Source organism: Diospyros lotus, chromosome 4 (assembly GCF_014633365.1).
Source record: "Diospyros lotus cultivar Yz01 chromosome 4, ASM1463336v1, whole genome shotgun sequence".
NCBI lineage: Eukaryota > Viridiplantae > Streptophyta > Magnoliopsida > Ericales > Ebenaceae > Diospyros > Diospyros lotus.
The window spans coordinates 31691764-31716391 of NC_068341.1; the positions used below are offsets into that span (position 1 = coordinate 31691764).

The 24628-nt window shown below is 37.9% G+C and overlaps 1 protein-coding gene across 1 annotated transcript in view; it reads left to right on the forward strand.

Annotated features, from left to right (window-relative positions):
• LOC127800706 (alternative NAD(P)H-ubiquinone oxidoreductase C1, chloroplastic/mitochondrial) overlaps window positions 1–24628 on the forward strand; it is a 37380-nt gene that overhangs the window by 10517 nt on the left and 2235 nt on the right. Inside the window, exons 3-9 of the mRNA XM_052335481.1 lie at window positions 9068–9163; window positions 10696–10762; window positions 10852–11035; window positions 11258–11351; window positions 11457–11669; window positions 18920–19318; window positions 19576–19652. Of these exons, the coding sequence (XP_052191441.1) occupies window positions 9068–9163; window positions 10696–10762; window positions 10852–11035; window positions 11258–11351; window positions 11457–11669; window positions 18920–19318; window positions 19576–19652 (1130 nt within the window). The remainder of the gene's footprint in view (window positions 1–9067; window positions 9164–10695; window positions 10763–10851; window positions 11036–11257; window positions 11352–11456; window positions 11670–18919; window positions 19319–19575; window positions 19653–24628) is intronic.

Genomic DNA, 24628 nt, shown 5'->3' on the forward strand with positions numbered 1-24628 from the left:
GTGAATCTAAAAAGGAAGGATCAAGAGAAGAATGGAGGCTAATTTCAGCAGGGAAGAGTCCCAGAAAGTCAAGGTAGAGGCCATGGAAAAGGCCATGGACGTGGAAGAGTCTTTCAACCTCAAAAACAGAACAACCAAGGCCCTTATTGAATCATTTGCAAGAAGACCAATCACGTAGCTGCTGATTGTTACCACAAATGCAAAAAGTGTCGAATCCCTAACCACTCTCAAGGGGATTGCTGGCATCAAAACGCTGAGAAATCTGGGGCCAATTTCTCTAAGGAGAATAATGAAGAATAGGTTTTTTACACCTGTTTAAGTACAGAAAGCAAGGAGGACAAAGTATGGTTCCTAGATAGAGGGTGCAGTAATCACATGACAGGGAACAATGAGCTCTTTGTGGAGATTGATGAGAATGTCTTAAATTCTGTCATCCTTGGAGATGGCAAGGTAGAAAGAATTAAGGGCAATGGAGTCATTGCTATCCATACTAAATCGGGAGAGAAAAGGTAGATTCATGATGTACTTTACGTTCTAAATTTGGCTCACAATCTCTTAAGTGTTGAACTGCTTGTTCAAAAGGGTTATCAAATTCATTTTGATAACAATGAGTGCAAGGTTATTGACAAAAAGAAGAATATGGTCATGGCAAAACTTGAAATGACCAAAAACAAGGTGTTTCCACTTGCAATGTCATATTCTAATGACATTGCTCTCAATGGAGAAAGCATTGAGGAATCCCTACTTTGGCACTTGCAGTATGGACACCTACATCAGAGGGGACTTCAGCTTTTGCAGCAAAAGGAGATGGTGAAGGGACTTCCCTGAATTGAGCAGAAAGATCAAGTATGCGAAGGCTGTATTTTTGGGAAAATGCATCATCTTCCATTTCCAAAAACAGCATGGAGAGCCAAAGCACCGCTGGAGTTAGTACATGCTGATATATTCGGCCCAACAAGAACCCCCTCTCTTGGTAATAAGAGATATTTCTTGTTGTTTGTTGATGATTATAGTTGGATGATTTCGCTTTATTTTATCCATGCAAAATCAGATGCCTTTTCTGTATTTCTTGAGTTTAAGGCTCTTGTAGAAAGGCAAAGTGGATATAAAATAAAGACTTTGAGGACTGATCGGGGGGGAGGGGGGGTGAGTTCGTATACCACCCATTCATGGAGTATTGCAGGAAAGAAGGGATACAAAGGCAGCTTACAGTAAGTTGCAACCCACAACAGAATGGAGTGGCTGAAAGAAGGAATAGAACGATTGTGGAGATGGCTAGAAGCATGCTAAAAGGAAAAGGACTGCCTAACAGCTTATGGGCTGAAGCTGTGACACAACAGCTTATATCTTGAATCGTTCCCCTACAAAATCAGTTTGGAATAAAACTCCCTATGAAGCATGGAGTGGGAGAAAACCAAATGTAAGTAATTTGAAAGTATTTGGTTGCCCTGCTTATTCCTTGAATAAATCTCCTAACAAGGATAAGTTTGATGAAAAAGGAGAAAGGTTGTTATTTGTTGGATATAGTGATGAATCCAAGGGATATAGATTGTTAAATCCCCAAACTAACAAGTTGATTGTTGCAAGAGATGTTATATTTGATGAAATGGCCGTGGGGCAATAGAGTTCCAGCTCTCAAACCTCAATTAAAGTGATTGACTCTGGTTCTGCAGAAAGTATAGAGACTGAAGAGGCATATCAGACACAAAATCTAGCAAATACAGAAGCTGGAAGTACTTCTAGAAGACAGATTTCAGGTTTTGGAGCCACAAGTTCAGTAGAATCTTCATCTCCAGCCCCTAATTTAAGAAGATCAGGTAGAATTAAAAGACCTCCTGAAAGGTATGGTGGTTTCAGGAGTTATTCAAATAATAAAAATGCAGAATTTGCTCTTTTTTCTTGTGAGACACATAAATTTGAAGAAGCAGTAAAAGAAGACTAGTGGCTGAAGGCAATGGATGAAGAGATTGCAATAATAGAAAAGAATAGAACATGGGAGCTGGTTGACCATTGTTGGTTATGAAGCATTCAACGACACTGTTTCAATTAAAGGAGCCGGGCAGGAGGGTCAGCTGCAACCGCTGCCACGTGGCAGCGGAGGGCAGCTTGGCAACCGCCCGGTTGTCCTTCTCTCGATCGTGCCGAATGCCTTGTCCTTGTGCGCAATCTGGACCGTCGATGCTGCCTTTTATCTGCTATAATCCCAGCCATTCTTTTGCATCGTGCGACCCTTATTTATTCACTGTGCATCGGGATTTGTAATGATCAGAGATTGAGAGAGAGGGTGAGTAGACGCTAAGGGGTTCAAGGGTTTTTCTCATTTTGTTGTTTCAGACTCTCTGGCTCCTTCTCGTTCTTCTCTCTGGTTCAATAGGGTAAGCCTCTGATCTTCCTCTTGTATATGGTTTTGAGGTGATTTTGTTAGTGAACCAGTCTGTGTAAATAGAGTGGTTGTGAGGTTTATATGTTGTAAGTATTGTAAACCCTATTTTTACTCCGATAGTGCAGTGAGCTCTCCTTTGCCAGAGCTCAACGTGGATGTAACCCATTTGGGTGAACCACGGTAAATCTCTCGTGTTATTTTTCCTTTCCTATCATTTGTGCGTTTACTGTTTGTGTTTTTCATTTCCCATTTTGTCTCTGTTGTTGGGTCTAAAGGCTTTCAGTGGTATCAGCGTGTGTGTGTGCGCGACAACCTTCCTAAAGGAAAGGAAGTGATTGGCTTGAAATGGGTCTTTAAGACCAAGTACAATGAAGATGGAAGCATGCAAAAAAATAAAGCAAGACTTGTTGCAAAAGGTTATGTCTAGCAGCCCGGTGTGGATTTTAATGAAACTTTTGCACCAGTGGCACGCATTGAAACTATCAGAATGGTACTGGCCATAGCAGCCCAATTAGAGCTGCAGGTTTATCAGCTGGATGTGAAGTCATCTTTCCTTAATGGAGAGCTTGAAAAGGAAGTCTATGTGGAGCAGCCTCCAGGCTATGACCTGAAGGGTAAAGAAGAAAAAGTTTACAGGCTGAGGAAGGCTTTACATGGCCTTAAACAAGCTCCTAGAGCTTGGAACAACATGATAGATTCCTATTTTCAGCGAAGTGGTTTCCATAGAAGTCCGAATGAGCCATCACTTTATGTGAAATGGAGTGGACAGAATTTTATGGTGATATGTTTATATGTAGATGGTCTGATCTACATGGGAAATAACCTGAAGTTACTTGCTGATTTTAAGCAGTCAATGATGCATGAATTCGAAATGACTGATTTGGGTGTTATGACGTATTTTCTTGGCATACAGGTGAAGCAAGGAAAAGGGGAAATTTTCATTTCCCAAGAAAAATACACCCTTGATATTCTGAGAAAGTTTCAGATGCTGAATTCGAAATCTGTATCCACTCCTATGGCATAGATTGAGAATCTGAAGGTTGATGATGGATCCAAGAAGGTAGATGAATGGCTGTATAGAAGTCTGATTGGTTCCTTGTTATATTTGACCCACACTAGGCTAGATATTATGCAGGTCGTAAGTATGCTATCCAGATTCATGAGTAGCCCGAGCACATTGCATTATTCTGCAGTGAAAAGGGTGATGAGATATCTTAATGGAACCAAGAAACTTGGACTCAGGTAAAATAAAGAATCAGAGTATTTTTTAAATGGATTCACTGACAGTGACTGGGCAGAATCCTTGGAAGATAGAAAGAGCACTTCGGCTTTTGTGTTTCTCTTGGGAAGTAACATTATTTTGTAGAGTTCAAGGAAGCAACAAACTGTTGCATTATCATCAGCAGAGGCCGAGTACACTACAGCTGTGGAAGCAGCTTGTGAAGCTGTTTGGTTGAGAAAGTTGCTTGCTGACCTAGTCCAGAAGCAAGAGGTGCCTACGATAATTTGTTGTGATAATATGTCTGCTATTGCTATGATGAAAAACCCTGTTTTTCACGCCAGGACTAAGCATATTGAACTCAGACATAACTACATTCGAGATTTAGTATAGAAGGGTAAAATTCAACTGAAGTTTGTGAGTACAAATGAGTAGCCAGTAGACATGCTCACCAAGGCAATCAGTTTAGAAAAGTTCAAGAAGTTCAAAGCTCAATTGAAAATCACAAATTAAGAGGGGAATTTCTGAGATAATTTATGATTTTCAGCATATCAAGGAGCATCTAAAGTGGTTTCTAGAAGCATTTAAATACACAACATTTAAAGTATTAAGAAGGCTTTATAGTAGTCTTTTTGTTTTCCAATATTGCATTTATAGCATTAATTCTCTAGGAATCTTTTTGTATTCCAAAGCTGCTGTAAATGCCTTGATTAGCCTTTATGGTTGTTTGGCTATATATAAAGAGAAAAGAAATGAGAAGCCATATCAGATTTAGTAAAAAAAAAAAAAGCTGCAGCTCTGCAATATTATCCAACATTTGTGGTTCTCTCAAAAGTTTTATTTTTAAAACCACTATACTTCTGCATGCACCAACATCAATACCATCAAATTTCTATTCCAAACTAATCCTTCCACTTTTATAATCTTATTAGTAGGGTGACCTTTCAGTGCATGCAGAGAAATTTCTCCATCTTCATTCCCCGATACACTCTTAGCAGCCATTTCTGCCTCTTCTAAGATTTCTTCTTCTTCATCCAAGCTTTCTATTCTCAACAACTGCCTCTTACATTGATGTCCAGGGCTACATTTCTCTCCACATTTATAGCACAGACCTAGCTGTCTTCTCTGTTCTAAAGTGGAGAGTTTCACCACACTAGGACCTTGAGGAGACCTAGGATAGGAATTTCCCTTAGTCACCCCTTGGATATTAACCCAAGAATTATTCAAAGACTGTTGACTCCAGAATTATTTCCTTTGTAAGGAATCTGATGCTTCTTAAAGATGGCGTCTACTGTTAATTCTCACAGTTTAGCCTTCTCGGCTGCCTGCTTTCCTGTCACAGGCTGCAACATTTTTACAGTACGCCTTAACTCCTCATTCAATCCACTAGTAAAGCCAGAGACAAAATAAGCTTCTGTTAATGTAGGATTTTCCACTATCATCAAAGATTTTAATTCTTCAAACTTAATCTGATAATCTAGTATAGATCATTGCTGTTTCAATTTATTAAATTCCTCAATGACATCAGTCATATTCCAATCACCAAATCTTTCATAAAATTCTTCTACAAATTCTCTCCAATTATAATCCTCCTTCAGCTTAACTAGCCTTGAAACCAGGTATTGGCCGCATCATTAAGATAAGCTGAAGCTAGATTTACCTTTTGATTTTCAGGCACCTTATAGAATTGGAAAAACTTTTGACATTGCCTGATCCACAATCTAGGATTATGTCTGTCAAATGTTAGTATTTCCGACTTTGGCAAAGGAGTATGGTTGTGATTCTACGAAAACTACCAATCTGATTCTCAGAATCGTTAACAGGTAACCTAGAGGTATTAGGAAGAGATCCATTACCTGTTATGATTGGTTCAACATTATCTCTTGGTGGAAAATCCACCAGAATGCTAACCTATGGTAGCTTTGAGAAAATCCATCTAACCTTTTTGCCAAACCATCCATAGATGCATCTAACTTCTTCTCTAAAGATTGAATTGCTTATTGATTCCAATTCAATCCTTCCTTAGTCTGGCACAGACCTGTCTCCATTGTTTCCAGTCTCACCTGCAGGCTGATCATCTGCGCCTCTAGCTACTTCATTCTCGTCCCTTCTGCCATGGTCTCCTTCCAAGAATTCCGGTTCTACTCAACTTCGAATAACAGCAAATTGAGAATCGGCTGCTTTGATACCAAATTGTCAGGATCCAATCTTGACCTAGGGTTTGTTTAAGGACAGAAATGAGAACAAGAGAGAAAGAGGGAAGAAGAAGGAGAAAAACAGAGAAATTAGGAGAAAATTGAAGAGAGAGAAAGGAATTCAGTTTTCTTTGTTCTCAATAGCTTCAATACAATCTTTAGTAGCTTTATATAGCTACTCTATATTCAGTTGTCAGTTACATGTAACTGAAAATGTACAACTGTCCTGCAACTAATCAACTGAAATACAGAAATAACTGCTGCTAACTACTCAATTAATCTGCTAATCTGCTAAAATCAACTCTCCTGTAAGCCCAATACACCTGAGGCTTTGACATTTTACCAGCTTTGACACCACTCCTTTAGGAAGCTTAAAAATGGATAAATATTAGACTGGGAGATTAGATAATACCACCTTAAACAAAGCCAATCTTCCAGCTATCGAGAGAGACATAGCCTTCCAAAAAGCCAACTTCCTGTTAACCTTCCGAATGAGACGGGCACAAGTAGAGATGTGCCTGGGACTTGCACCAAGTGGGAGCCTAAGATAAAGGGATTACCCAACTTGCAATTCAACAAAACAGCTGCTTCCCTCAACCAATTCTCTTCCATGTTAATCCCATTAGAGCACTTTTGCTGAAATTTATCTTTAACCCAGAAATCAATTTTGAAACAGATTAAAATTCTCTTCAAATTCTGAAGATATTTCATATTGCCAGGACAGAAAATCAAAGCATCATCCACAAATTGGAGATGAGAAATTACCAACCCACGAGACCCAATCTTCATCCCTTTAACAACCTGGAGCATTGAGCCTGGCCAATTAAACTTTTTAACCCCTCAGCTCTGAGAATATATAGAAGAGATGAGTAGATGATCTCCCTGCTTCAAATCCCTATCCATAGTAAAGGAATCAGCAATGGCTCTGCTTGCCAAAACTCTGATGTTTTCCTCAACACACTGGAACACCCAAGTGATCCACTTCTGTCCAAAGCCCATAATTCTCTTGATTTCCTTCAAATAAACCCAATCCACACTGTCAAAAGCCTTTTCAAAATCCAATTTAAACAAGATCAATGTCTTTCCCTTCTTTCTTGTTATGTCAATCAGCTCATTTGCCACCAAGACCCCATCCAAAATCTGCCGGCCTTTAATAAAAACACTCTGTGAATCTCCAATAACTTATTGAATAATTGATTGCAGCCTGCCAACCAACATTTTAGAAATAATCTTTTGTAATCCCCTGATCAAAGAAATAGGGTGAAAATCCTTTAGCTTAGAGGGGCTCTCCTTTTGGGGAATACATGTCAAAAAAGAAGCTTTAATACAGTTTGGCAATCTACCATGCACATAAAAATGAGAAATTGAGGCCAAAATTTCTTATGAAAGTTAAAATTGAACCCATCTGGTCCTGGGGCTTTACTGCCATCACAACCCCAAACAGCCCCCTTATCCTCATCCAAGGAAAATGGAACCTGAAGAGATTGCATTGAGGCAGACTGCAAGCTTATGAAGCTAAGACCTGCCATGGAAGGCCTATCTCCCCCCTTTTTCGATAATGCTCTCGAAGGGAAGTCACAGTACTTTTCTTAATTAGATTCGGCCCAGTCAATAAAGAATGACTATAATGAAAAGCCCCAATATAATTTCTTCTGTTTCTTGATGAAGGAGAAATATGAAAAATTTCATGTTCCTGTCACCTTCCTCGATCCATTTTATCCTGAAATCCTGCCTCCAATAGGATTCCTTTAATTTAAGCATCCTCACAAGCTCCCCCCCATAAGGACCTTCTACTTTCCATAACTGCCAAAGATGCTGATCCCTGCTCAATTTCCATCATCCTATACAGCTTCCAACCTGTCAGTTGCCATTTCCAGATTTCCCACATGCCATTTGTTCCATTCCTTAAGAAGAATTTTCAGGTGTCTTAGTTTAGTCACAATACAAAGGGGACTGGACATGTTACCTCCCACATAATACAACCAGTTCCTTATCATGATCATAACACCTGGAAGCTGCAACCAGAAATCCAAAAAAAATGAATAGGCCACGGACCCCAGTTAACTGGGTCTGAATCAAAAAATAAAGGAGTATGATCTGAGAGCCCCCTTGATAGTGCCCACGACTTTAACCCAGGAAAGAGTCACCAGTGGGTGGGGAACTCGAAGTGCCCATGATGGGTTCTAAAAGCAGTCTTATGGGTGTCTTCAGGCTTCATCTTGATCTGGTGGTAACCGGATCAAAGATCCAGCTTGGAGAATATGGTTGCATTGTGTAGTTTATCCAGGAGATCTTCTATTAAGGGTATTGGGAACTTGTCCTTTAGCGGTTACAACCGATTACCTCAGTCCTATTCCCTAACAAATTCCTTTGTCTTTTCCTCAGGCCTTACACGTGGCCTGACACCTAACCGAATGCTAGCTGGAGTGGAAATATTCTAACGGAAATAAGCAATTACAATGTAACAGAAAATTAACTAGGCTAAAAGCAAAAATTTAAAAGTAGCAGCAGCAGGTTCGTGACAGAAAGTAAGAGAGCCATTCAGAGGAAACCAAAAATCTGTCCAACTTACTTGCAGCCGTTGCATTTGTCCATGTAAATCTGTGACCCAACAACAGAATATCAAAAAGAGTGGAGAAATTGATGAAACTGGAAAAGACCAGAGTGCCCCGCAGCTGAGCCCACCCCACTTCTCCTCTTGTCACATCACAAAATTTCATTAAAATCACCAAAAAAGCCACAAGGAAAAACCAAACAGGTCGTGAATTGCTGAATTTCCAGCCATACCTGATTTCTGGCTGTCAAATCCGAAGGCCCATAAACCACAATCAAAATGCTGTTACAATTCTTTTGCAACCAGGATCCCTCTCTTCCCAACCAGAATTGAACTTAGAAAAAGAAAAAGAAAAAGAAATTATTGTGTATAAACATTATAACCATAACAAATGGAGTATAAACTGCAATATCAAGACTGACAGTAAACTTAATTGTTTGTACTCGTTAAGTTCCCCATGTGTTGTGCTAAACAGTCAATCTGCTAATGCCTTTCTCTTTAATGCATGTACTTGGATGTACATTTGTAGATTATTGTATTTTTATATTTCCCTAGATGGGAGCCTTTCTCTTCCCCTTTTTTGTTGTTCATGCTTTGTTCCTTAATTGAAGCAGATTACTTTGTTCAGCAGTGTTTGTGTTTACAATCTTATGCAACCTACAAATATATTGTTGACAACACAATATAAGTAACTAATGGGTAGTTTTTTCTTACAGAGACCAAGGGTATGCATATTAGGTGGAGGCTTTGGAGGTTTATATACTGCTTTAAGATTAGAATCCCTTGTGTGGCCTGATGACAAGAAACCTCAGGTAAGCTATATGTTTATTATTCTTTTCTTTGTGAACTTAATCACTTGCACCTATCAACTCCACTGGTGTGTTCTTCTTCTTAAATTACTTCATCATTTGTTAGATGAGCAGGGATGAGATTTTATGTCCATTGGTCCCAGTAATTTGACATTTTGGTGCATGAACATGTAAAGCGAGAAGTGGTCCTAGTTTGGTTCAATCATTCCACTTGCTTGGAGGCATAAGACTCTCATTTCTTTTTTATTCTAGGGGTAGTTGTAAGTTATCCCTGGAAGTGGCTTGTCTCATCTTTCATTGGCCAGAGGACAAATGAGAGATATGTTTATAGGCTTCAAACTTACCCATCTTCTCCAGAGGATGATTAGTCATCTGATGATTGTTTGATGATTAATGGCTCTTCATTGGAAGGAGCTGAAGTTACTAAGCCCATCATTCCCAATTCTTGTTTTGGGGGGGGGGGGGGGCAGCTCTTGGAAAATGTAAGATATCTGTGTGGGGAATTGCTGAATCTGACTTTTTTGGAGACCCGACTGTGTTTCCCACTACAAATGCAGGAAGTCTAAATTCCAGAATTTAAAATCAAGGGTATATTATGATTCAGTATAGACTAGACTGATTTCCTTTGAGATTCATTTTCACATTACAAGCTTGTAGTGCTAGTCCTTTTTAGCTTCCAAAGTGAGTTGTACATATTTCAATTGCTTGGTGCAAGGTTCTTGATTGGGTTTTTGGACAGCACAATTTTTTTCTTTATTAGTTTTAACTTATAATGTTTTTGTTAACCTTAAAGTTCAAATTATGTGTGTAATTGGATTCATTTTTATATTGACTTCCTAATTTATGGTTGGCTGGACCTTTTCTCAACTTCATGTGTGGATAAATTCCTTCTTTACTTGGGAAGAGAGGGAGTACTTTTGAGGGTCGAGGTTAGACTTTCGGTGCAACTGGAACTTATCTATACTGTTCAAGGTCTCATATCCCCAAGCATTCCAGTAATTGCAGAAGAATACTTGATTCAAACAATTGGAGTCCACTGCCTGAAATAATATAGATTTCCATGTAATGCTGTTTGTTGTGTCTTGCTACCTCATTGTAAATACTTGAAAATCTACTGTATTAAAGAATTTCTAAAGTTCACCTTTTTCTTTGTAAGTAACTTTCAGTTATTTTAATTATGCTTCAAGATATTGAAAACATTTACATCTGAGTTCTTTTTTCGTTTCAAATTGATTTCAAGACATACCAGTTGACTGGTCATCAGTCCCTTATTCTCTAAAATGAAAGATAACAGTAGGGACCTACAAACCTTAATGCTCCTTCCAATACAAAGTAGAGAGAGAGAGAGAGAGAGAGAGAGAGAGAGAGAGATTTTTGGGGGTGGGGTGGGCTACTGTAAAAGCGAAGAAACAACTGAGAAAGTTGAACAAAGTAGAAAGAATGGACATCATGTTGATAATTTTTATTCCATAACTGTGGCCACAAGCCTTCAAGTTTTTCACTCAGCAACTGAACACTTGTTTAAACTGGAACAGGTACTTCTTGTTGACCAGTCTGAACGTTTTGTTTTCAAACCAATGTTATATGAACTTTTATCTAGAGGTATGTATTTTATAAGAGGTATTGTAATTACTTGATGATCTTATGAACCTTGTGTGTGTTTTTGTTTATTTATTTTTCTTTTTCTACAGAAGTTGATATGTGGGAAATAGCGCCACGTTTCTCAGATTTGCTTGCGAACACTGGTGTCCAATTTTTCCAAGATAGGGTGAAACTCTTACAACCCTTTGACCATAGGGGAGTGAATCCACCTATGGGATCTACATGTGGAGGATATGTGCACCTGGAGAGTGGCCTCCTTCTTGAGTATGACTGGTATAACTTTTAACATTGAAATCAACCTCTAATTTTTTGCATCAGAGCAGAAAGTTTTCAATGTTGCCTTAAACCCTAACCCTAAAGTATATAAAAATTCCAATTACAACTCGCAGAAGGCATGCTTTATGTTTCTGAATCTCTATGGTACAGTCCACATGATTGCATTCACATGCAGTTCATCTGTCTGCTGATTTTGTGTTTTGGGACCTGGGCAGTCAGGTTGGTACTCGCTTTGGGTGCTGAAGCTAAAGTTGATGTTGTACCTGGTGCAGCAGAATTTGCATTGCCATTCTCTACCTTGGAAGATGCATGTGTTAGTAATTGACCGCATGCAAACTATTCATCTACTTAATGATATATTTGGTAACTAAGATGAGCATCCTCAGTTATCTTTTCATATTGGTGGTCCTGTGTGCAGAAAGTGGAAGAAAAGTTAAGAACATTGGAGCGCCAATACTTTGCTAAGGACTTGCCAATTTGCATTGCTGTTGTGGGTTGTGGTTACTCCGGAGTTGAGTTAGCTGCCACAGTATCAGAGAGACTGCAAGATAAAGGAATTGTGCAAGCCATTAATGTGGATACTGTAATCTTGCCAACAGCCCCTCCTGGCAACAGGGACGCTGCCCTTAGAGTAAGCAATATCCTGTGAAGTGAGAAATTTCATTAATGTTGAATGAAACTGTTACTGGCACACCATCATCTGTGTGTTGCATGAGTCTGCACCCTCTTTCCAATCTGCATGTGTGTCATTTCAGTAAGATAATTGAATTAATGGAGCATGTTAGTTTCTATTTAATTTTCTAATTGAAGAGTTTAGTTCTGTCAATCAATTTCTAAGGTTAAGTCTTACAACCATGTTGAATGTATCTTAGTTAATACAACATAACATTGAAGGGTAGACTTTCAGTGCATTTCCATGTTCTAAATTTCATGCATTCATTAAATAGTTAAATAAAATAAAAAAAAACAGCCTTGTTAACTTCGTTGACATTTGGAAATATCAAATTGGCAATTTGCTCAGTGTAGGATTTGTTGTTACAGTCCTTTTGCATCCTTAAACCTTTTTATAGATAACAACATACCTTTACTCACTTTTTGTGGTTGGTTACATAAATTCTAGCTCTCTAGTCATTTCCATCCTTATCTTTTGGAGGACCTTATAGCTAATATCAGGCCTCCCCCTCCAAGTTTTTGTTTGTTTGTTCTTCCTCTACATTTTTTTTTTTTTTGGCTAAATACTTGCTCCATTCCATCCATTCACCTCACAAGAGTCTTTATTGGTTTTCTTCTCACATAACTAAACCATCTTATCCTATTTCTAATTTTTTCTTTTCCTGTATGGCCATACCCACACTGTTATCTTAGCATTCTCATATTTATTATGCTCATATTTTGCACATGATGGTGCTTTACTACCCAATTTGTTGTACCATAGCGCATGCAACAAAGCTGATCTTATAGCTCTCTTATAAAAATTTTCTTTTAGCTTTAATGGAATCTTACTATGATGTAAAAGGCTGGATAATTTTCCATTTAAACCATCTTGCCTTAATTATATGGGTAACATCCTTATTAATCTCCCCATCTTTTTGGGTGATACTTTCTCATCCTTGCTTCTTTCACTTTGGGCATCAAAACTGGCGGGGTGACACTCTCCTAACTTAAATTAACAATGCCCTCCTTGTCACTTCCTCGTAGCACAATAACTGGTCTCCAAATTGCCACAAAGTCCTCTATTGCCTCCTAGTTGGCTTCGCTCTTCGACAAGCCCTTCCACTTGATTAAGTATTGGGTCACAAAACCCCTATCTTTCACACAACCTGGTCTGGCAGCACCTTCATTTCTTTGTTGAAAGACTTGGGCCCTATTTGGCATTGAGTTCATAGCCACGTTGAGGTGAGTTCGATGCCAAAATCAGTAATATGAGCATGTGGTAATATTCCAACCTTTCCAACTCAACTCAATTGTGTTGAGTTTGATGGCTTGAACTTAACCTCACCATTTTGGTGAGGTTGAGTTTGAAAACACAAAACTCACCATTTATTCCAATTTTTCCCTTTTAAAATAAATTATATAAATTCTAATTCCAACTAGTTATATGTCCTTTTTAGTCATTTAACATTTTAACCAAATTCAACTTGATAAATTTAGCAAACAGATTTTTGTAATTCAACCACCTCACCTCACCTCATTTTTTGTAACTCAATGCCAAATGGGGCCTTAGTCACAGTAGGTGGTGCCCTCTTAGGCATAGGCTACCCAAGGTTTTCCTCATCCACATGATAAGGTTTCATTAGTCTTGCATAGAAGATAGATGCATCCTTATTGTAGGTGGTAATTTAAGTTTGTAGGAAGCCTTAATTTTTTATACCACTGGATATGGGCCTCCATGCTTTGGCACCAACCCCTTTTCCTCCTTGATGGCCGTAAACTATTGGAGTATAAGCTTGACCATTACTTTGTCCCCCATGCATTAGTAACCGGTCATTACTTCTTATCCACCCAATATTTCATCTTTTTTGCGGCCTTGTTAATGTAGGATCCAACTCATGTGCCCTCTTCTACCAAGAGTTAGCCATATGGTAGGTTCTTGAGCTCTTCCCCTTGTAGTAGGTTGTCACATCCCTAGAGTTAATTAGGGTTGTGATAGGAATTGGGGAAGAAATCAAAATTGAAGGAGGGGGAAGAAATCAGTAGAAAGAGGGAGAGTAACAAATAGAAACGGGAGGGAGATTGGAGAGAAATGTAGAGAGAAATGAGAATTTCAATTACCATTTAACAACATGCCCTTTCATCCTCTCTAGTTGTGGCTTATATAGCCTCACAGCATTGCACATGCACCCATGTGCAGTTACAACAGTGACTATAACTGCTTATAGCCAAAACAAATTTCTATAACAGAAAAAAGAAAAGAAATTACAAAATATGGTAATGGATGTAAGCTAAGTACTATTATATTTCCTACTCTATCCTTGGGGATCTTCAGGGTCATGACATAGGTAACAAGCATAAAAGTTGCGATTATTGTCCAGTCACCACCTCAAACGAGCTCTTCCCTGTGGACTCACTTCTTTCCCAATTCTAGGAAAATTACGCCACTCCTAAGGAGCTTCACAATCCCTTTGGTTGGCACTCATAAAGTGCCTCGAGTAGTCATCAAGTGGTTCACCTACTTGATTTTCCCATTAATTTGATTGTGAAAGCTAGTGGAGAGGTTAAGCTCCAAAACCAAGGAGTATGAACAACTTCATTCACAATTGCCCCATAAAGTAGGGGGTCCTTGCTGCTAACAAGGTCTTCAACAACCCCAAATAGTTTACCACATTCTTAAAGAATAACTGGGTCTCCTCTTATGTTGTACAATCTGTCAATGTTGAGATCAATGCGCCATACTTAGAGGACCACCATAATTGATAGAATATGTTTCCTATTTTGATTATTTGATTTTAGAAATTAGTTGTCGATTAGGATTTATCTTGTTATTTTTTTTTTTGTTTCCGTTTTTATTTGATAATTATGGTTATGATGGGATCTGGATTCATAATTCTCTTATAGTTAGGATTGGATTTGGCCTATAAATAAGGCTCATGATGTATTCTTTTATCCATCTTGATTGATTGAAATATTATGCTTTCCCTTTTTTTGTGTTCTTTTACCTAGCTTCTCTCTCAACTTTTCTTTTCTCCTTGCTTCCTTCTTCGTCTTCTCCCTAATCTCCTCTCTTTCTTCTTGACTTTCTACAATCTCATTTCTGTTACACATTAATAATCAATCCAAACCTGTTGAACTCAGGCAATGCTCTTCCAAGTGCATTAGTATAGGAAGCAACTCCGATAATCTCCCTGGTTTTTAAGTCTCCACCTTATCCTACTAACTTACCAAGCAAGTCTTTGCATAGAGCTTGACCTCATCTCGCACATGTTATAAACTAACTTGGAGTGCATAGACATGCCTTTGCCCTAGGTGACTAGGCCACTTGGTGTCATGGTACTTTTATACAAGTCTTTTCCTCAAGGAGTCCCACTAAGGTCATAGATCCAACTCCCCTTTGTTAGAGGACTCCATATACATTCCTCCCAAAACCACTTAGTCTTTCCCTCCTTGGTAAGCCCTAGTAGCTTCTTAGCCATTAGATCATGCCACATCCCCTCCTTGATCCAACTAATGGCATTTCCCTTACCCTTGCTAATAGCCAAAAGCTAGTATGGGCCACAATGGCTTCAACCTTGTTCCCTTTCTTGCCTAGGCATTTCCCTCTTCCATGACTTTGGTGGCCTCTCATGTACCATTAGCTTGACATCTATGAGCCCCTTGTTTTCTATCTCTAAGATTGTAGGCTGAACCCTCATTGTATTGAATAATTATATGGAGCCCATTTGTTCCACCTCTTTCTATTGGGCCTCTTGTCATTGCACCATCTACAGCTACCAACGAGCCTAGCTTTGAGCTCTCCCTCATTTGATAAAGTCCCTTGCATGTGTAGCAATCCATCTTTGGCATGAAATCCTCCTTTTCTCGTAGTTTTCCTTTGAACACTTACCTCATGTGTGGCATTTGCCTCCATCTTAAGATTTTGCCTCATACCTATGGGTGTCCTTCTTGCGGTCTCCCCCACCTTTTGTGTGATAGGTCTTTAGATGGTGCCTTTCCTTCAAATAGGTTGGAACTTAGCTATGGACTCACCCTTAATGATGACTTCATTCACATCTTCTGATCCTTTGTCTATGGAGCTCTCATTTGGTCCACGTCTTTAACTTATCATAGTAGAAGAGGATATAAATCATTGGCTATCATGCTTAGATTTGCAACATGAAAGGAACTCCCTCATGTACTTGTCAATGGTGGTCTATTGGTTCACCTCATGCAACTTCTTTCGCACCTCGTAAACCACATTCTCTCGGAAGAATTGCCTCTCCAAATCCCTTTTAAAGTCATCCCATCTCTAGATGGCACATGCTTATGCTCCTTTCAACATTTTCCTTCACCACCATAGCATGGCAATGTCACTAGGTAGGATACATGTCTTTCTAGCTCATCCTTCTAGCCTAAGTCCACAAAGTAGTGCTCTATCTGCCATTGGAAATTCTCCACCTTTGTGGCATTCCTCGCACCTAGGAACTTTTTTGGTTTGGCCGAGAAATCATGTATCCTACTCATGTTGTCAACTACTACCACCCTCATGTGACTTTTTTTTTCCCCTTGGAAGGAAGTGAGAATAGTATTATTAAAGAATTGATGGGGACAATGATAGGCTATGAAGCATGGAAATGGATGGGGACATGACTTTTTCAAAAAGTAGGACATGACACTATTGAGATATGCTAGTTAATAAAATATATTTTTTTTTATTTTTAAAGTATAATAAAGTTTTAAAACGGTATTCCAAACTCACAAATATATGTTGAAAATTGATAAGCCAAAATTACGAATGAACAACTCTAATCTAATTAGCAATCAACTCACAATCCAACCGTCTTTGTCCCTTACAATCCAATCCATGTTTAAAGAACTAGATAATAGAAGCGTGTTGCTCTAACATGTTGGCAACACCAGTATGACAACCCGTAGGAAGTGTCCATGCTTTATAGATGATAGGGATATGATTCCTATTTTTATTATTTTGATTTTAGAGATTAGATTTAGATTAGAATTTATCTTGTTATTTTGTTACGTTTTTATTAGATAAATTATGATTTGATTTGGATTCAACGTCATGATAGGAGTTGGATTCACAATTCTATTATGGTTCGGATTGGATTTGACCTATACATGAGGCTTATGATTTATTCTTTTATTCAACTTCTGATTATTAAACGATATTGATATTCCCTTTGAGTTTCTCTTCTCTTTCCACCCTTCTCTTCTTTTACTTCTTCTCTTTTCTTTTCTGCTTCTCAACCTTCTTCTCCTCTTCTTCTTCCCCATTTCTTTCTTTTTCTCTCAACTTTATGCAATTTTCCCTTTCCAAAATCAACTTTGTTATCAGAGCCTTTGATTGTCTATTGATCAAACCCAATAATTTTGTTTATTGTCTATTGGTCAAGGGTTTGTTTGCCTTTGATTTTCTATTGATCTCAACATAGTTGAATAGAGTGACAGCAAGTGCATAGCGGTCAATTCTCCAACCCAAGATACCTTCCTAGTGCCATGGAGTCTACCTTGTTAGATCCTTCTCATTCAAATACCCAGATGATGGAATTTCTTCAAAAGATGCATCCAGATATGCAAGCTCAATTTGATAATTTGAGGCAAGAATGAAGAAAGATAAGCACAGATTGCAAGCATAATCAGTTTAGCTGTCATCATCTAAACTGATTATGCTTGCAATAGCTGATGGTAGGGATCACCAAGTTCATAGGGATATAGAAGGAGAACATGGTAATTACCATAGAAATACCAATCCTCCCCCTCCCCATCAAGAAGACTTACCCCTGAAACATGTCAAGTTAGAAGCACCTACTTTTGATTGTCATCCCGATCTGTGGGTTTTCACCCAATGGATTAACAACATAGATTGCTCCTTTCAATGGTACAATTTTTCAAAGGATAGGTAGGTTAGATTTGCACATTTAAAACTGATTGGGAGTGCTAGACTTTATTGGGAAGGTGTCCAAGCCCTCCTAACAAGGCAACATAAACCTCCTGTCAAAGGATTGGTAAGAGATGAAGATATGATTACGAGAGAAGTACCTTCCCCCATCTTACAAATCTATCTTATTGGACCAATGAAACAACCTCAGGCAAGGTAATGGATCTGTGCAAGAATTGTGGCCCAATTTGATGGGCTTAAAATGTGGTTTAATTTCAATGAGGAATTGTTATCTGTGATGACATTGGGAGAGAACTTCTTCTAAGGGACATATAAACTCTTGGCCATGCTTATATTTTTGCCTAGAACTATGAACTTGTGTCAAGATCCCAGTATTTTATGTATGGAGGTAATCACCCTTCTTTAGAGTGAGCCGCTTCCAGAAGAATGTTTCTTTTAGGTCCACCTCCTCAGAGCATACCACCCACTGTTGAAAACTCAGATTTGAGTTATTCTCCGATGCCAAATTTGACATGGGACAGCTAAAATTTGCAGAAAGTAGAAAAGAAAGAGAAGAAATTAAGAAGAAGAAGAAGATGATGATGATGATGATTAAGAATCTTGAGAAGAAACTAAATCTACATTTGGAATCTAAATTCTACTATGATTCCAATTCAAATCCTATAATATCTATAATCATCTGAAAATGGAAACAAATCAAAATATAAGATAACAAAATAAATCCTAATCTAAATCTAATATTTTAAATCAAAGTAGGAAACATATCCCTGTCAATAAATCCTAATCTAAATTTAATATTTTAAATCAAAATATGTAACATATCCCTATCATTTCTTGTACCTAGATGGATGTTGGTCATGTTTGACTTTAAATACAGTAGCAATTGTTTTTTGCAGTATGTTACCATGCATAGAATGTTACTCTAGTGAATGAAATTCATATCAGCAACTGTTTGTTTTGTTGTTTTTTTTTTTTCTTTTTCACGTTTGTTGGTTTCTGTTTCAAAGGTACTTTCATAGCAATTGGTTTCTGTCACTCTACCTTGCATAGAATGTGGGGTCATTTTATAATATTTAACCATTTATATCATTTCACTGGTCGATGACCATAAAATATTGTTTTTGTCGTCGTTGTTGTAGTCCACAAAATGAAAGCACAGCCCCCTAGAAGCACATGTTGCCCTCCTTTTGAACTTCTAACTGTTCATCTCACTCCTGTTTTAAATTCCTGTATTCTTAATAAACTTCCATCAGCATCTACTTAACATGTGAACTCCTGCATTTTACATTGATACTTCTTGGAGTCACAGCGCATATTTCACTGCTTTCCAGGTTCTTGCATCAAGGAAGGTTCAACTTTTATTGGGTTATTTTGTCCGCTCCATTAGAAGAGCTAGCAATTTAAGAAATTTAGACAATGATGTTGGAGCAGTTAATGACTTGATGGCACTGCAAGATCCTGAAAGACTAGTTCTGGATTTGCAGCCTGCTGAAAGAGGCTTAAAAAATAAAATTCTGGAAGCAGATCTAGTTTTATGGACTGTTGGGTCTAAACCTCTACTTCCTCAATTAGAACCTTATGATATTCCCCATGAGCTTCCTCTCAATGGAAAAGGACAAGCAGAGACAGATGAAACCCTTCGTGTCAAGGGCCATCCTCGCATATTTGCAATTGGTGATGCTGCTGCATTAAGGGACTCAAAAGGAAAACTGCTTCCAGCCACTGCACAGGTGCAATAAATAACTGTACTGTTGATCTATGAGCTGTGCCTGTGCATTTTTTATCAATGAGTAGAGACTTCCTTGTATTGTCAATGTGACTTTTAGATGTCAATTGCCATTGTGAATGTTGTGCCACCACCCCTAACTTGGTTAGGATAAGATGCAGTTGATGATGATGATATGAGTAGGAATTTCTTAAATCTTCTGCTAGCATAATTTGTGTTGTTTTGAGGGATAATAATAATGTGATATCATATTGCTTACAGGTAGCTTTCCAGCAAGCAGATTTTACTGGTTGGAATATTTGGGCTGCAATCAATGACCGACCTCTGCTGCCATTTAGGTTTGGAAGCTGAAACGCACTTCCTGATTATTATTTTCAAAAATTTATAGCATAGTTACTGGGTTTACTCCCTTTGGAATTGTGACCTGAATCACGTGTTCCAATTGTGGTTCTTTTGAGTCCCGAGATCTTGACGAATGCGATCAAGATCCCCAATGGGATCCCAAGTGGTGCATAAATTCAATTATATTTAAAATTGACTTTGTTTGCATAGGATTCTTCATTGCATAAGTTGTATTGGAACGTAGCAAAGAATTCAATACAAAAATTAAATTTACTTCTATAATGGCAAAATCTTAATCTAACTAATCTTGATCCGAGCACAAATATAAAGTGTACCGCGACTCGGAATAATGAACCAAGTAAGCCTACCCCCTCCATACCAGAAAATTAGCATTCTAATGTATCATGTACCTATTTCCGTATCACAATGCTGGAACATATCACTCCTAGTAACCATGGCTTATAGTCCAGTAAGCCTTTCTTCTATAGTGAATGACTGTTAAGAAGCATTAGGTAGATGCATAGTTGTCAAGGGCACGCCTAGGTGCAAGGCGCATAGAGCTCATCACCACCAAGGTGCAGCATCGTGGTTGGGGCGCTGCCCATGCACACAAGGTGCATGCCTCATGCAAAGTGCAAGGCGCATGCTTGTATATAAAAGTGTACTAAAACCCTATTTCTTGTACATTTGTCATCGTAGATCTTATTTCTTGTTAATTTGATGCGTATTCTTGTATATTGGTGAGAGGAAAACCTAGCAGTGTAAGCCTGAGTCTGCCAGATGTCCCACTCGCTAAAGAACTACTCTTGTTTGCTCTAATTTCTTTTGCAATCTAGAAGAAACTAATTATTTTCTGAACTGTTTTGTGCTGTGTGTTCTACTATAATTTTTTTTTTCTTTCTTCTAATTTGTGTTGTAATTTAGAAGAAACTAGTTGCTAAGAAACAAATGTTTTCATTTTGTGCTCTACTTTTTTTTCTCTCCCCTCTAATCTCTTTTGCAATTTAAAAGAAACGAATTGCTTTCCTATAACTGTTTTTACTATGTGTTCTGCTGTAATTTCTTTTCTTTCTTCTAATTGCAAAAGAAATTAGAAGAAACTAATTTTTTTCCTATAATTGTTTTTTGTAATGTGTTCTGCTATAATTTTTTCTTTCCTCTTAATCTCTTTTGCAGTTAGAAGATACTAATTGTTTTTCTGCAATATTATTAGTTGTTATTATGGGGTTGGTTATTTATTATTTATAATTTTATGAGTTTACATCTACCACCTTATAGGTATATATTGAAAGGAATAGTATTTTTTATAAGCATTTGGAATAAATGTGCACCTCATATGCATGAGGTTTGAGCTTCGCGCCTAGGCCCCAAGCACTAATTTGGGCCTCAGTGTGACTTGCACCTTTGACAACTATGGATGAACCCATGTGGAAAAAGATCTAGAACATAAATTTTGGTCACTACATAAACACCTCTACAAAATGCAGAAAAGTGGCCTATGTCGAGGTTTACCCTCCCTAATAACAACTATAAGAAAGAGACAGAATTTACTTGCCATCTAAAAGTTGTAACTCAAATACACTTGAAAAATTCCCTTTTTCTTAAAAGTGGAAAGCCAATACGACTGAGCTCCTAACTGCATAAATCCCCTACTCCAATATTCCACATATTTGATTTTCTACAATAATCTTCAAATGATTCCGTTTGATCCATTGACAGAGTGAAGATAACTAGAAAATCTCTTCCAAAGTGATATCCTTATATCACCTATGTTCAGTGTTCTAAAAGGCGGCCTAGGTGGCCGCCTAGGCGTTAGGCAAACCCTTGCCGCCCCAAATACATGCAAATCGGCATCCTAAGCGCCGAGCCCGATTAATCGGGTCTAGGTGGCGCCTAGGCGGCCGCCCAAGCGAGGCCCAAGCAGTGCCTAGGTGGCCAAAACACAAAACAACGCCTTGGCACCGTTTATATATATATATATATATATATAAATTTCTCAACCAACCAGTTCATCTAATCTGTATTATATATATATATAAGTTTCATTTGTCTTTAACTTTGACTTATCTAAAAATAATATGAAATTACGTAAAAAATTTAAAAAAACAACAGTCCGCCTAGGCCCCTCCTAGGCGCTAGGCCCTAGTCTGGCGCCCGACTAGCGCCTAGCGCGTTTTAGAACACTGCCTATGTTGCCATCTTTTTTGGTCCCAGCTATCTAAGTTATATGACCATGAAATCCTCTACCATGGGATAAAGATTCATTTGAGGTTTACCCAATCCAGAGAGGAATTTCTTAGCTGCTCTCATCTTGTGCTAAATTCTGAAGCCCTTCAAAGATCCAGTTCCTAGAGCCCAACTTTGGCAAATAAAATTCTGTCTATTAACTGATATTTTAGTTGAAATATCACGTTGCAACTTTGCAAGGTTTTCAGCCTACAACAGAGTTCTAACCAAAGACATGAAATACCTTATTATGCATGACACCCTCAATACGAGTATTCAAGCTCCTTTTTGACGAAATACTGTGTCTTCGTCCCAACCAATATCTCAATGAAATATTTTAACCACTTCGTCCTAACAAATCTATCTAGGAAGCCTGAATAAGTAATGGGAAAAGAACCTCCCTACAACAAGTCAACAATATATCAAGCCTTAATCCTACTTTGTGGGGTTATCTTGCCAATCACTTATCTGTGGTGTTATCGTCTATGAGACCCTTTTAAGACATGTTGTACCTAAACCTAAGCGTCTTCCTCTACATTTTTTGTTACGACTTATTCCATTACTTCCATTCTCCTCACAGGATTCTCTGTTCTTCTTCTCACATGTCTAAACAATCTTAATTGTATATAACATATCTTTTAATAAGATTCACTGTATCCTTATTACAAATAACCTTACTCTAATTTTATCTTTTCTTGTATGGCCACACGTCCATTGTAACATCCCCTCACCTTTGTAATGCTCATATTTTTCACATGTTGGTGATTTATCACTAACATTTTGTGCCATACAAAAAAGTTGGCTTTAGAGATCTCTTATAGAATTTTCCTTTCAGCTTTAACAGAATCTTACCTTCACGTGAAACACCAGGTGCCCTTTTCGATTTTAACCATCATGCGTTAATTCTATGGGTAACATCCTTCCTAATCTCTCCATCTTTTTGAATGACTTATTCAAGATATCGAAAATGTTTTTTTCTTGGGATTGACTTGATAATTAAGTTTTACTGTAGCATTATGTTTACTAAACTCGCATTCCATATATTTGTTTTTCAATATGCTTAACTTAAACCCTCTAGATTCTAAAGTGTTCCATTATATCTCGAGCTTAGTATTTATGCCTTCTTTTGTCTCATACACCAAGATAAGGTCCTTTGTAAATAGCATACACCAAGGGTTTAATTCATATCCTTAATGTAATGCAGTTGTAATTTGAAAAGCCTCATTGTCTCCTCCACATTCATGACACGTTTCTGTTCCATGATACACATCTCTAATAGCCTGTGTATAAGCAATTCAAACTCCTTTCTTCTCTTAGACCCTCCTTAAGGCTTCTCTAGGAACTTAGTCATAAGATCTCTCTAACTCAAGCAAAAAAAAAAAAAAAAAAAGCTAGCCTTCCAAGTTAGTTGCCCAGCTGACAGGATGAAGCTCTGTTTTACTCAAATTCACCTTGGGGCCTGACAACCAAAGTACAATGACACACAATGAAGATGACCAAACTACATGTATCATTCAATAAAAGTTGTTTCATCCACATGCTAGATCAGATAGCAATCCTCTGCACCTGACAAACCAGGAAATTGTTGAAACAGTCCTGTATTCATAAAGTCCTGTCTATAGTTCCTTTTAGAGCCTCCAAAACCAAAATAAAGATAAAGGCTGTTGTCGGTCATTTTACCTTAGGTCTCTGGAAATATTAAGGAAAACCTGCTAGGGTTCCGTTAACCATGTCAATTGTTAGATTTGAAAACATATTAAAAAGTAAAAAGCAAAGGGAATTTATAACAGGCTTGCAAGGTGTGTATTTGTATGCAGCACTGTTTGTATCAGCAAGCTATTATTTTCATATAAAATGGATAGTTGATAGATATAGAGGTTTATATTGAGTTGGAATCCGGCAAAGAATCTCAATTTTCAAATCAAAAGATTAGGCATCTCTTACATCCGTCAATAGTCATTTTTGGTTATCATCTATTAAACATATATTTTCTATCTTTTTTCTTTCAGAAAGAGAGAGTTTGAGTTCGTTAATGTTTTGAGGAATTTAAGTCATATTTAAGAGGTACAAGTCTAAAAGAAACAGGTATTAGGTATACTAAAGTAACAGAATATCCATTTTCTAAAAGCTGTATAAAAATTATTTATACATTGTGTTTGATGCAGTGAAGCAATTGAAAGAAAATAGAAATCCTACTTCTGTTGGTTATGGCTTTCTAAACTCAATAAAAAGCAAAAAATTAAAGTAACAAACATCAAATTTTGAAACATCGATGAACCAGGAACCTTATAAATCAAATGTTAACTCATATGTAAATGCTCCATTGGTACTGAGATAACCAAAAATAAAAGCAACTTGGGTAAAACCTTATTTTGGTTGACAATTGTAAACTAAATGGAGACCTGTTCCCAATCATGCTTGTCATCTGATTCCCAAATGCATTGCTGACACAGCCATCTGGTTCTCTAATATGCTCGCCAGAACCAGCTGGGCCAGTTATGAAAATGGGGAAAAGAATGGCTTGATACTGTGAGAACAAAAAGAATATCCCCAATCTGATCAAGAGATATCTGAGATGCAGAGAGAGGAGGAACTCTGCTTAGCAGCGTGTTCTGCTGCCTTTTCCTGCAGTAGAGGGCTTCAGGCATGATGTCATTGCCCTTGTTTATTGGCTTCTCCCTAGAGTGTGCTTCTTCTTCTTCTTCTTTGCAGGAATTCTTATACCAAAAATGCCACTAGAGTGATT